The sequence below is a fragment of the Sceloporus undulatus genome, chromosome 1 (genome assembly GCF_019175285.1).
Source record: "Sceloporus undulatus isolate JIND9_A2432 ecotype Alabama chromosome 1, SceUnd_v1.1, whole genome shotgun sequence".
In the NCBI taxonomy this organism is placed as follows: domain Eukaryota; kingdom Metazoa; phylum Chordata; class Lepidosauria; order Squamata; family Phrynosomatidae; genus Sceloporus; species Sceloporus undulatus.
Window position 1 is genome coordinate 64,850,139 of NC_056522.1, and position 12,296 is coordinate 64,862,434.

General features: G+C 39.5%; 1 protein-coding gene across 1 annotated transcript in view; it reads left to right on the forward strand.

Moving 5' to 3' along the window:
* MAP1LC3C (microtubule associated protein 1 light chain 3 gamma) overlaps window positions 1-11,508 on the forward strand; it is a 12,029-nt gene extending 521 nt beyond the window's left edge. The window contains exons 2-4 of the mRNA XM_042439417.1: window positions 996-1,051; window positions 1,722-1,828; window positions 8,597-11,508. Coding sequence (XP_042295351.1) covers window positions 996-1,051; window positions 1,722-1,828; window positions 8,597-8,834 — 401 coding nt within the window. The 3' untranslated portion in view covers window positions 8,835-11,508. The remainder of the gene's footprint in view (window positions 1-995; window positions 1,052-1,721; window positions 1,829-8,596) is intronic.
* Window positions 11,509-12,296: the final 788 nt, after the last annotated feature.

The following is a 12,296-nucleotide window of genomic DNA, read 5'->3' on the forward strand; positions in this document are numbered from 1 at the left end:
ATCTTCCCACATCAATACATGAATGATCATGTTTATCACAAAATACATGCCAATTTAAAAGGGCATGCCTACAATTTAAAAGGACAAGATATATACACAGGAAAACAAACCCTATTGAAAATTCATCATTTAAAATTATTATTATTATTATTATTTTGGAAGGCTGCTAGCCTGCAGATCTTTGTTGTTGTTCACCTTCAAGTCATTTCTAACTCATGGCAACCGTAAGGAAAAACCTATCATAGGGGTTTTCTTGGCAAGAGCTGTTCAGAGAGGGTTTGCCATTGAGGCTGAGAGAGTGTGACTTGCCCAAGGACCCAAGGACACCCAGTGGGTTTCATGGCCAAGCTGGGATTCAAACCCTGGCTCCCAGAGTCATAGTCCAACACTCAGTCCATTATGCTACACTGCCTCTCATCTCTTTACCTGGGGGAAATATGTTAGGATTGACTTCTGTGTAGATGTCACTAGGGTTGCATGGTCAATTCCATTGAAATTCTATTGAGGTGGGAGTGAGAAACTCTAATTCTAAACTTGGTGTGTCCACAAATGTGGTAGAGTGGGATTTGCAGCTTTTAAGCACAGCCTAGAGTTCTTCAAGCAGTGAGATTCCAGCTCAGTAGATGATAGACTCAGCTGAGATGATAAACTGTGTGGGTTTTTTTTTTGAGGGGGGGGGGGGAGAATCTGACATCTACAGTATTTCAATGACACTGATGCCTTAGGCTGCATCCAAATGGCAGAAATAATCTGGTTTGACACCGCTTTAATGGGCATGGCTCCATGCCCATTAAAGCGGTGTCACCCTGTATGATTTCTGCCATGCAGATGAGGCATTAGTGAGTATTTCTGGGATGGCAAGATTGGGCATAAGCGCTCAAGATCAGGGAGTAGATCCCATTGAGTTTGATAGTACTTTCCTCTGACTGAGCAGTCATGGATGGCTTTGCCCCCTTAGAAGAGATGGTTGATCTTCTTGGCTTTCTTCTGCACAGCAACCAGGGTGGAAGAAGTGGCCAGCATTCGAGGGAAGTTCCCAACAAAAGTCCCAGTAAGTATCCCTCTTTTCTTCTGTTTCCTTTCTTTGCTAATTACGTGTGTGTGTGTGTGTGTGTGTGTGTGTGTGTGTGATAATCATAGCTGGTTACTGGTGTATTTATTTAATTGGTAACAAATATGTCTGAACTTAGTGGGACTTACTCGCTGGAATTCTGTGCCATATTGTTGTTGCTGTGCACCTTCAAGTCATCTTCGATTTATGGTAATCCTAAATCCAATCTATCACGAGAATTTCTTGGAATGTTTGCCATCCTCTGAGGCTCAGAGAGTGTGACTTGCCCAGGGTCACCCAGTGGCTTTTCACAGGTGCCAGGATTTGAACCCTGGCCTCCAGAATCATTTTCCAGTGCTCAAACCACTACATCAGACTTGCTCTCTTGGTACCACAACATCTGGGTGTAAATCTCATTACATTCAATGGGACTTGCTCTGAAGGATTGCACTGGCAGTGTAGTAAGTACAAACTTGGAAAAGTTACCTTTTTTCAACTACACTTCTCAGACTTTCCCAGCCAACACATAGGCTGGGACTTCTTGCAAGCTGCAGTTCAAAAAGCAACTTTCCCAGGTTCTGAAGTATGCCCTACTTTAACACTAATGATATTGAGTAACGTGGTTTATTATCATGCTCTAAAATATGTTTGCTTTCTTGTTGTAAAACAGGTAATTGTTGAAAGATACCAGAAAGAAAAGTACCTTCCACTGCTGGACAAAACAAAGTTCCTTGTACCTCAAGAGTTGACCATGACGCAGTTTATAACCATCATTAGGTATGTAGCAACCCATTGATAGGCTGTTAATCTTGTTGACTGCTCATGCCTCTATGCAAGCTGGAGTCTATTTTTGCTGCAGGACTTCTGAAATACTTTGGAGACTATGTGATAATACAAACTGCGTTACTCAGCACCTTTCTGCAACTTTTCCCATGCCTTGCAAATGCGTTCCCTCATTGGCATAAGATGGGGGTGAGACCTCAGTGCTATATTAGTATAGCCTACTACTTTTTCTTAATCCTGTTTCAAGGATGCATTTGTTCTAAAAGGATTTCTACAGAACATATAGCCAAGAAGTTTGTGGTTCCCTCATTTTTAGTATAAGAGGATCCTTTAGATGTACTTTTGTCCTCATTCCAAGATTTCTTTTTACTCTGAGAGCTGTTCCTGCTCAATCTTCACTTGTTGGAAAGTTGATTTTTCCTGATATGTTGGAAACTGCTTCTAAATTCCCTCAGCTTCAAAAACCAGCTTGATCTCTATCTTTGTGTGTATTCTATAGACCAAATGCATACATATTTGAGTTTTAACCCCAGCCCTATTGCTCCAGGAATTCTCTAAGCTCCTGTGACCTGTTGCTAGATGCCAGATTTCTTTGTAAACCTGGTATCAAATTACAGAATGATTTAATTCTTGTTTATTGCAGCTCTTTGCCCAATGCCTCTTACAAAAGACACTTTTACTGGAGAAGTTATAGCTTCAAGCCAGATTTCAGATCCTGTTCTGGAAGGCAAAGTAAAAAAATTTAAAGGCAAACCATTCTGGATATGAAATGGGGGATAATCCCTACAGGGTTGGATTTTTTTTTAGATACTCCTGGTGTACATCTACACTGAACAATTATAGCTGTTTCATACAACTGTCTTGCCTCCATCCCATAGAATATTGGGATTTGTACTTTAGAATTCTCTACCAGAGAGTAAAGAGATTCCCCAGTACTATTGCTCTCTAGCAGAGAAGTCTATCACAAAACTATAGATCCCAGGATTCTATAGGATGGGGTCATAGCAGTTAAATGGAATCACAGTCCTATAAAAAGGAAATGTCCTCTTGGAAGGCTAGTATTTCCACAGGAGGCATTTATCATGTGGTTGCCCCACCAGAATTTTATAGGTTGTGTAGATGTTCATAAAGAGCCTCCAGGGTTGAGCACTGGAGATCAGGGTTTGAATCCCCACTCAGCCATGGAAACCCACTGAGTGACCTTGAGCAAATCACACTCTCTCAGCCTCAGAGGAAGGCAAAGCCCCTGCCCCCAGAACAATCTTGCCAACAACACCTGGTGATAGCTTCACTTTAGGGTCATCATAGGTTGGGGACAACTTAAATGCACACAACAAAATGTTCATTTCTTTCTCTTTTTTAAAAGCACCCCTATCCATTCTCACTGCTTCTTCTGTCTTTTTCTTTTCGCAAAAAATAAAATGGGGTGGAGGGAGAATACCTGCACATTGACTAGTAATGCTAAAAGCCTGCAGTCTGAAATTACTTAAGGAAGTAATAATTTCATGGAATAAAATTTGGGAACAAAGACATCTGAAAAATCTATTGGTACGAATTAAGGAAAATCATTATAAGCTGATCTGGAAATGGTACTTAACAACACTGAGATTATATCATATAGATAAGAATAATTCAAAATATTGTTGGAGAGGATGTAATGAAGTGGGATCATATATACATATGTGGTGGCAATGTAAATATGTAAAAAAATTGAGAAATAGTAATAGTAGAAATAGAAAATATTATGGATATAAGAATAGATAGAAAACCAAATATAGTATTGTTATCACTATATAATGATGTAGAATGGAAAAAAGAAGAAAGAAATCTTGTAACAAACTTGCTTACATCAGCGAGATTAATTATAGCGAGAAGTTGGGAAACGAAAATAAATGTGGAACTGGAGAATTGGTATAAAGAAGTCTGGCAAATAGTGATTAATGATAAATTAACATGTAATTTGAAAGTGAAGAAAGGATTATGATAAAGAAATGATTTTGATGAAATATGGAAAAAATATTGAAAAAGTATTAAGAAAAGAACATGGAAAATTACCTTCATGAGAGGAATTCAAATTTTGGTTGAAGTATATGGATGGGAATGGCTTCGGGGGAGGGGTGCACTGAGGTGATATTTAGTATAAAATAAGTAAAGCATTAAAGCATATAGGTGTATGAAGAAAAGTGTAACAATTTGTATTGTAAAATTTAAAAATATTAATAAAAATAAAAAGAAGTAATAATTTCATGAAAAGACAGATGTGCACATGTCATGCTGCGATGGTTTGCAATTTAATTGTTAATAAGATTATGGTGGGTTACACATGTAGCATTCCACATCATTGTATGTTCAGCATACTAATCGAGAAAAACAATTCCAAGCATGGCCCTGAGCTACAGCCTCTTTACAAGGCTGGGATTAGCAAGTGTGCTGTGTTTCAGCAATCCGCCCTTGATCCTAAGTGAATGGACTGACCCCTCCTGACTCAATTACTGTTTGCCTTCTCCGTTCATGCCTTTTCTTGAAGGAGTGCAACACAAAGTCGAGTTCTAGGATTTTTTTTAAAAATCATTATTTTGTTTAAGCTCTGCACAAACAGAGCCTCAAATGAGCACTCCATTTCTCCCCTCCTTTCTGCAAGTTAGTACCTCAATAGCAAGGTACATCTCTGAAATATTGTTCTTTTCTCTTTGCAAACAAAGCAGTGTTACAATCTGCTATAATCCTACTGTTATTCTTCCACATTGTATTTTCCACCAAAAACTGAATGTGCCTGTTTGGCATAAAAGCCACTTCTTTGTACCCCTTGGATAAGGGGGAAAGGTAGTGGTTTCATGGTTCTGTGAAGTCTTGTGTAATGCACATATTTATTGTGTGTTTATGCCTTCAAGCTGCTACCAACCTATGGTGACACCATGAATTTCAGAGGTTTTTCTTAGGCATTCATCACCTTTCCCTGAAATATAGCCTATGTACGGGAATTGTTATTCCTTGGCTGTCTCCCATCCAAGTACTTGTTGTGTTCATACTTAAAACATTTTGGGTGTACATTTAAAACAGTACATGGAAATGTTACATATCACTGTTGCATCAGTTGCCATCTGCCAGCATAACCTGTGAGATTACATTGCTCTGCAGGGTTTCAGGGGAATTTAAAAGCTTTCCATTTGATTTCCGTAACTGAGAAATTTCCAGGTAAATTCCAGGGCATTAGCCCTTCCTGCCCAAACATACCTCCCCGCCCAAAAATACTGGCCCAAAGTGCCTTGTGGCCCATCCAACCTGGAAGTCCTACCCCCTGATCCAGATGTCCCGCCTCCTTCTGGGGAATTTGGGGCATTCCGGGGAGCCAATCAGGGGATTTCCTTAGAGTGTGATTGGCAACACTGTTGCTCTGATGTCCCTAAAAACTTCACAGCCTGTCATTTTTGTATCTGTGTCTTTCTGCTCTGGAACAGCAGGATTCTAGATTAGGTCTTTCTCTTATTCCCTAAGTCAGAGGTGAACAACTTGTGATCTTCTTGATAATTTTGGACTGTAAGTCCCATCTTTCTAAACCAACATGCTCAGTGGTGAAGGATCATGAGAAATGTTGTCCAGTAACTTCTAGATAGGGCACATATTGGCCACACTGTCTCTAAATCTTTCTGCTAGTGTAAACGTAGGACATAGGATTTGATCTGTGTAGGTGTTGGATTCAACACCTTGGCAAAATATAGGGGGTCATTTATTGTCCTGACCCCAATAAGCACAGATAGATCCAAGTTCAGATCCTTGCTAAACTCTGAATCTGGAGGTCATTTTATGCATCTGATGTAACAATCTCAGTCTAATAAATCATAGATTGGTAGATTAAGAACTACTGTTGTGTCTACTTTCTCCCATGTCCCTTTCCTCTCCCTCATAACAGTTACAGACATCTATAGTGTGCCAAACAACAGTTTCCCAATATCATTGGATCTAAATAGGACAACACAAGTGGCTTAAGTTTAGACTGAAAACTAGAATGAAAACACTGTATCATTAACTGTTTTGTAGTCCAATATTTGTTTTTTGGTGGGTTTTTTGGTTTGGTTTTGTTATGCATAAGAAACTATGGTTTAGCAAAACTTGAAATTGTTTATTGTGGTACAAGACAGAAAGGAAGAGATAATGAAAGGGCCATGCACAGACAATGCTCATTTTAATAAACCATAATTTATTACATTGTCACGAACCATGATGTTATATTTATTTATTTATGGTATTTAAAGGCTCTCAGAGCGGCTTACAGATAGTTATTCAAACGGTTCCCTGCCCACAGGCTTACAATCTAAAAAGACATGACACAAAAGGAGAGGGGAATGGTGGTGGAGAAGTGTCTAACCAGTTATTGTCATAGATTTTACTCCCAGGGGCACAGCAAATCATAAATCCTTGAAATGCACACTTGTGGTGCACATATTTATTGTGTGCATTTATGCCGTCAAGTTAGTATCAACTTATGATGATGCCATGAATTTCAAAATATTTTCTTGGTCAAGCAATATTTGTTACCTTACTCTGAAAGTGATATTTCCTGGCTGTCTCCTATCCAAGTACAGTATTTGTATTTGTACTTAAAAATTTTTGGACGCACATTTACATAAAAACAACCCTCACATATAGTCCTTGCATAAGTTCCCATCTGCCAGCTCAACCAGTGAGAGGAGGGAGGATGGGACGTGGATATATTACAGCAGTTGGATATATTACAACAGTTGTTTACGTTTTGCAACTACTAACCATTTTATAGTTGGAGCCAATATGTTTTCAATTTTTTTTAAAAAAAATATCAAAGTTAAAAAACAAAATAAAACTGTAGCATGATTAGTTGTGAACAGGGATGCAAGTCTTCCTTTGTTCTTGCACCTAAAAATGAAAAGGGTGATAGGTTTTTCCCTTCTGTGTGATTTTATTTCTTTCTTTATTTCCCATGCAATGTTGGAAGATCTCAGGGTGGATTACAATAAAATCAATTTAAGACAATAAATAATAATTTTAAAAGATTAAAAATATATTAAATCATTTATTAATTTAAACCCAGTTAAAACAATTTAAACTAATGCAAATCATAGCAGATGTGAAAACTGGATAAAATCAATTAGGCCTGAAAGCTTTAATAAAATGCCATTTTTTGACTGGGTATTGAGAAGAAACCAGAGCTGGCACTAATCGGGCCTCCAAGGGGAGGGTATTCTACAACTGGGTTGCCAACGCAAAGGAAAATGTCTCCCATGTCCTCCCACAATGTTTTATCCCTACTAGTGGGAGACAGAGGAGGGATCCTCAAGCAGACCTCAAACCTTGTGCAGGCATAGAGCATTTTGAATTCAAACCGGAAGCATACTGGCAGCAAATGCAATTTCTTCAGAATAAATGTTAGATAGTTTCTAAATGGTGTTCTAGTCAGCAATCTACTAGTTACATTTTACACTTAGCTGCAGTTAGAGTTCTACAAGGGCAGCCCACATAGAGTGCATTCCAATAGTCTAATTAGAAAGTTACCCATGTGTGTACTACTGTGGTTAAGAAGATTACAACACCCAGCTTTTAAAATGTGATTACACCAGGGAAAAAAGCAGCTTTGGCAATACGTAGTGCAAGATGACACCTCCGATCCATAGCTGCTCTGTCCCTGACCAGTCCCATTTTATTGATGGAGGAAACCCATCAATGACCTTGCAGTCATGCAATTCCCCAGGGATGAAATGTCACTGATAGGGCAGTTGTGCAACTGGCAGTCATGTAGTGTCAATGTCTCCTCCTCCCCCTGCTTCCCTCCTCCTCGCTATTCCCAAGCAGCTTGATTCCCTGGTTCTTGTTTTTCTGTTTCTTTTCTTTTCAACTTAATTCACAGTAAAATAAATATTTTAAAAAAATAACAGAAAGGCATACTGGGTAGAGTAAAATGCAGGGAGGCAGAATTAAGGGAGAGTTGGGAAGAGAGTGAAATGGGAGCAGCAGCCCCAGTCACCTGGTTGAGAAGAGGTGCAGTGATGACTGCTTAGAAAGGAGTATCTTCCCTTTAAAAAAAAACAATTGATGTGATTGCTTTGAAAATGGGATTCATGCAGTTATCCCTGTTTAGGAAAGGCCATTGCTGGCGGACTAGTTCTGATGGAAGCAGGACCTCTGTTACAACTGCTCATTGCACTGCAAATTTCTAGCAGGAAGGGGTTGGAAATATCATCTTGCTGCACCCTAGTTATCAGTAGAATAGATTTCTGCCATTCAATGTGGCTGCTGGATGTTAAGATAGGTAGGGGGATTCAGCTTGGGAGAGGAAGTGCAGTTACACATCCATAACTACATCTCTGCTGTAGGATCTTGGCAAATAGGTGAAATCTCTCTCCAAAAGGTTTCAAAATGCAATAAAGCTTGGAGCAGTTAACATTTTTCTCCCATGGCATTTTAGTGTGTAAAGACATCTTTTCTCATTAAGAGTGAGAACATTCTGATTATTCTTTCCACCACCAATTGTAAATAGTGTGCTCTCATTTCACTGGGGAAATAAAAAAGATCTTGCTTTTTTGTTTAATGAAAGGCAATCTGACCACTCAGCCAGTCCTGAGGAATGGTAAACATGTCGGCTGATGGAAAATTGAGTCTGGGAAACTTGTTTTGAACAAAGTTACAAAATCATCATGTTCACTGACCTAGACTGTTCTTTTTTGCCCTCTCTACGTAACAAGAAAAAACATAACACATTTAAAATATTGTCTATTTCCTTTGTTACTCTAGGAGCAGAATGGCACTGAGTAATACTCAAGCTTTCTACTTGCTAATAAACAACAAGAGTTTAGCCAGTATGTCTCTAACTCTGGCTGAAGTATACCGGGATTATAAAGATGAAGATGGTTTTCTGTACATGACTTATGCTTCCCAGGAGATGTTTGGAGGCTTTTTAACTATTGGCAAGGCAAACTGTAAGGAATGTCTCCTAAAACATAAGAATTCTCTTGGTGACAGCTGTTGTTAGACATCTGGGCTGTGATTCACACAACTGGCTTGAAGATGAAAAGTGCTCTGTCTGATGTGGGCTCTCCTGAAAGATTGATGGTCAAGGCGTTGGCAGGACCCAACCCAAGAACCAAGTGGTGGAAGAAACTATTCTAAGCAAATGACCTGGATCTATATTTTTTATCTGGCTGTTAGTCACCCATGGAAGGTAGCAGGGGTATGCTTCAGTGTTAAAACAAATTTAAATTATGTATCTGCTTTTTAAAGTATTATTGAAGATAGGTGTGCATGAGAAGCAAATAAAGGGATTTTAAGACCAGGTATAGTAACCTGGGCAGGAATTGTCTGCTTAGCAGCTGAGAATTGGTGAGCACTAGAGACTTGCACACTGCTTGGTAGTTAAACAGAGCTGTAGTTCATTCTTTTATGAACTTGCTTTTGTTAAAACCTTGTTCAGCCTTCCTCTGAGAGGAATACCACCAGGAGGTGGGGTTACGTTCTAAAATGTACATCAAGAGATGGAAACTGTGCCAGGTCTTTTGCAAGAAACAAAAAGTGGCCAGAAATTGATTTCTAATTTTTAAAAAATATGTATTTTCTGCTGACAAAAAGTAGTGCTCCCCCCGTAACCATCCTGGAAGAAAGGTGGAGTATAAATTCCATAAATAAAATTGATAAATAAAGAAGTAACAAATTGAAAAGGTGGGTTCCAGCCCCTGGGGTTTTCCAAGAGAGACAATTCAATTTTGCTTAGGCAGGAGTGAATTGGGGCCCAGAAAAAAGACAAGGCCGCATTTTGCTGACTGCTGCTTTAGAGCAAAAGAACCTTTACTCCCACAAACATGAACATGCTTGCTTTCCCCTAAACATGACATCTATATGGAAGTAAATCTTTTGAAGGGAGCTTCTCCTGCGGAATGTAATAGGTCTTCTTCAAGCACACTTTGCATGTGGACCCCAATGAGATCAATCTGGAAAAAAAATCTGTATTAGATTGAAATCAGCAGATGGGGTGTTCCTGATCACAGCTCCCTCAGTGGAGCTGTGGTCAGAGTACAAATACATATGTGGCATCTTGCAATAGTTTAAACTGGGAGTAAGTAGAAGGATAGCTAACCTTTAGCACTGAGGCAGCAAGCCTTGAAGCGCTAACAGAAGCTTTATCAGGATGCTATGTTCTTGCTCTTTGAACTCTGCTCTGAGCTTTATCTTAATATCTGTCAGAGATAAGACAACTGTATAAAAGTAAACTGTTGTTTTTTTTTTAATTTCCCTATTGTAGCTCACAAAGTGCAAGAGGATTAAAAGTTACTTAGCCTGAAATTTAGGCTTTAAGCCCTGTTGATCAAATTGACATTCTGAAACTATAGTACCCCATTGTCTCTGACCATTGGCTATGTTGGCTAGGAGTGAAGGGAGATGAAAGTCAAAACATCTTGGGGGACCTGGGTTAAGAACAAATCCCTCAACTACCCTGATTTGGTAGGAACAGTCCCAATTAATCCTTTGTTTCTCTCTCCTCCCATTATCCCCTGTGTGCTCAACTTTACTTCAACTGCTGCAAACTGGGTTCAGAGTACAAAAGTAGTTTGTACTCAGTTAATTCAACATTGGGTAGTGGAGATGGGGTGAAATCTTATTCCCAGTAGGCCCAGGCAAAAGCAAGCTGCTGCAGCCTCTCTCAATTTGTCTATTTTTCTTAATAACTTTTGCCATCTTGACCATGCTTTGAAATTGCTTGGCCACATGTGTCCTGGTTTTCATTTGGGAAAGATTGGAGGGTATGCTAGGATCTGCTGAAAAGAACTACATTTGAAAACATCTTAAATCATTTTATTTTTTTAAAAAATTCTACCAGTTGTGTATCTCAAAACCACTCTTCTTTGCCATCTTTTTTGAATGACCTTTCATTTCTCTGTATTTTAGGAATGTGCTGTGCTAGTTTGCAAACTGATATGCATTCCTGCTTGGAAAGAAAACCATGTTAGGAGTAAGCACTGTCTAGTCTACTGTAATGATTCTGTCTGCAGCTGGTGTGTGTGTGTGTTTCTGTATCACATTTATTTTCTTGGATGTTGGCTTGAGTGAGGGTGGCAGAAACCCTTTTAATTCAAATAAGTAAGTTTAGTCATCATGCAGTTTAAAGCAACACCTGTTTGGCAAGTGTGAGGAATGGGTGAGGATGTAAATTTGGTGGCAATGAGCTGATCTAAGATGGAGAAATGCAATGCATGATGGGGAAAGCTGTCTGGCAAGCGAGGCGAGGATTTTTTGAGAACTGCTGATGTGGTGATAGATGGCGTGTCCAAAACTTTGGATGTAGCTGCTTATCCGTAAAGAAGAAGATATCCAGGACTGTACAAACAGCCTGGATAGAAACAAAGACTGATAAGGAAGAGACTGCAAAGAACTGTTCAATCTGAAGTGTTAGTCAGCGTCAAAGGAAGAGGTCCTCACGTAAAGACAGCAGGATGGAGGACATGGTAAAGCCTTAAAAGAGAGACTTTTCCAAATCAAAGGTGTGCTCTGGACCCGCGGAAACAGAGCTCCCACGCCTTCATGAAGACAACTGATCAACGCCTTCAGTGAAGTGCCATCTGTGTGTGTGAGTATTGTGTGAATGGTGTGTGTGAGAGCTCTCTTGGTACTTGTATTTGTCTATGTCTGTGTATTTCAATAAATGTTACATGTATAGTGTCTAAAACCAAATTTGGTGTCTCTTTGTCTGTGTCAGCCCTGCTGTGGATAAGTTTACTGGGAGGGAGATTTCCACTACACGTTCTCAGGATAAACAGGTTGCCCTTAAAATCTGGGCATAACACAAGAAGAACACACAGTGGCACTGGAATAGCCTCAAGAATATAGGCAAAAGATGCAGCTCAGAAAAGCTGGAGAATGCATTACACCCCAGGTGACAGTTCTGTCAGGAAAAAATGGTGCTCCTCAGCACTGAATGGGGATGGCCTGGGGCTGGGCTTTGGTGTGCGATAAAATCCATTTTTTCTTGGTCACGTGCAGCCACGAACATTCCCTTCCTGTGCCCATAATGGGGGAAAAACGGGTGCAATAAACTTCTTAGTCATGTTTGGAGTAGATCTGTTGAAATGAATGGCACTTCGGTTAGTTATGATTAATTTGGATTAATCTGCACAGGCCAGCTTTAAGAATAACTAATGTCAGGATCCTATACAATGTGGATGGGCAGAGGTAACTATGGTGGTCCATAGAATGTGCATCACACCAGATTGGAAGCTTCTGTGCCTAAGAAGAGGGGTGTCTTCAATAACAAAATTGGCAACAATGAATGGGCTTCATTAAAAGATGGGCTTTTTCTCTATGACAAATGGCTTCAGGAGAGTATGACTGTGTTCCTAGATTTTCTGACTGGTTTAGCAATGACAAAGTCCTGCAGTATCATAAACTTTGAGCTTATACACCCTTCCAAATATGACTTGAGTGCAATTCCCAGCATACATTATCA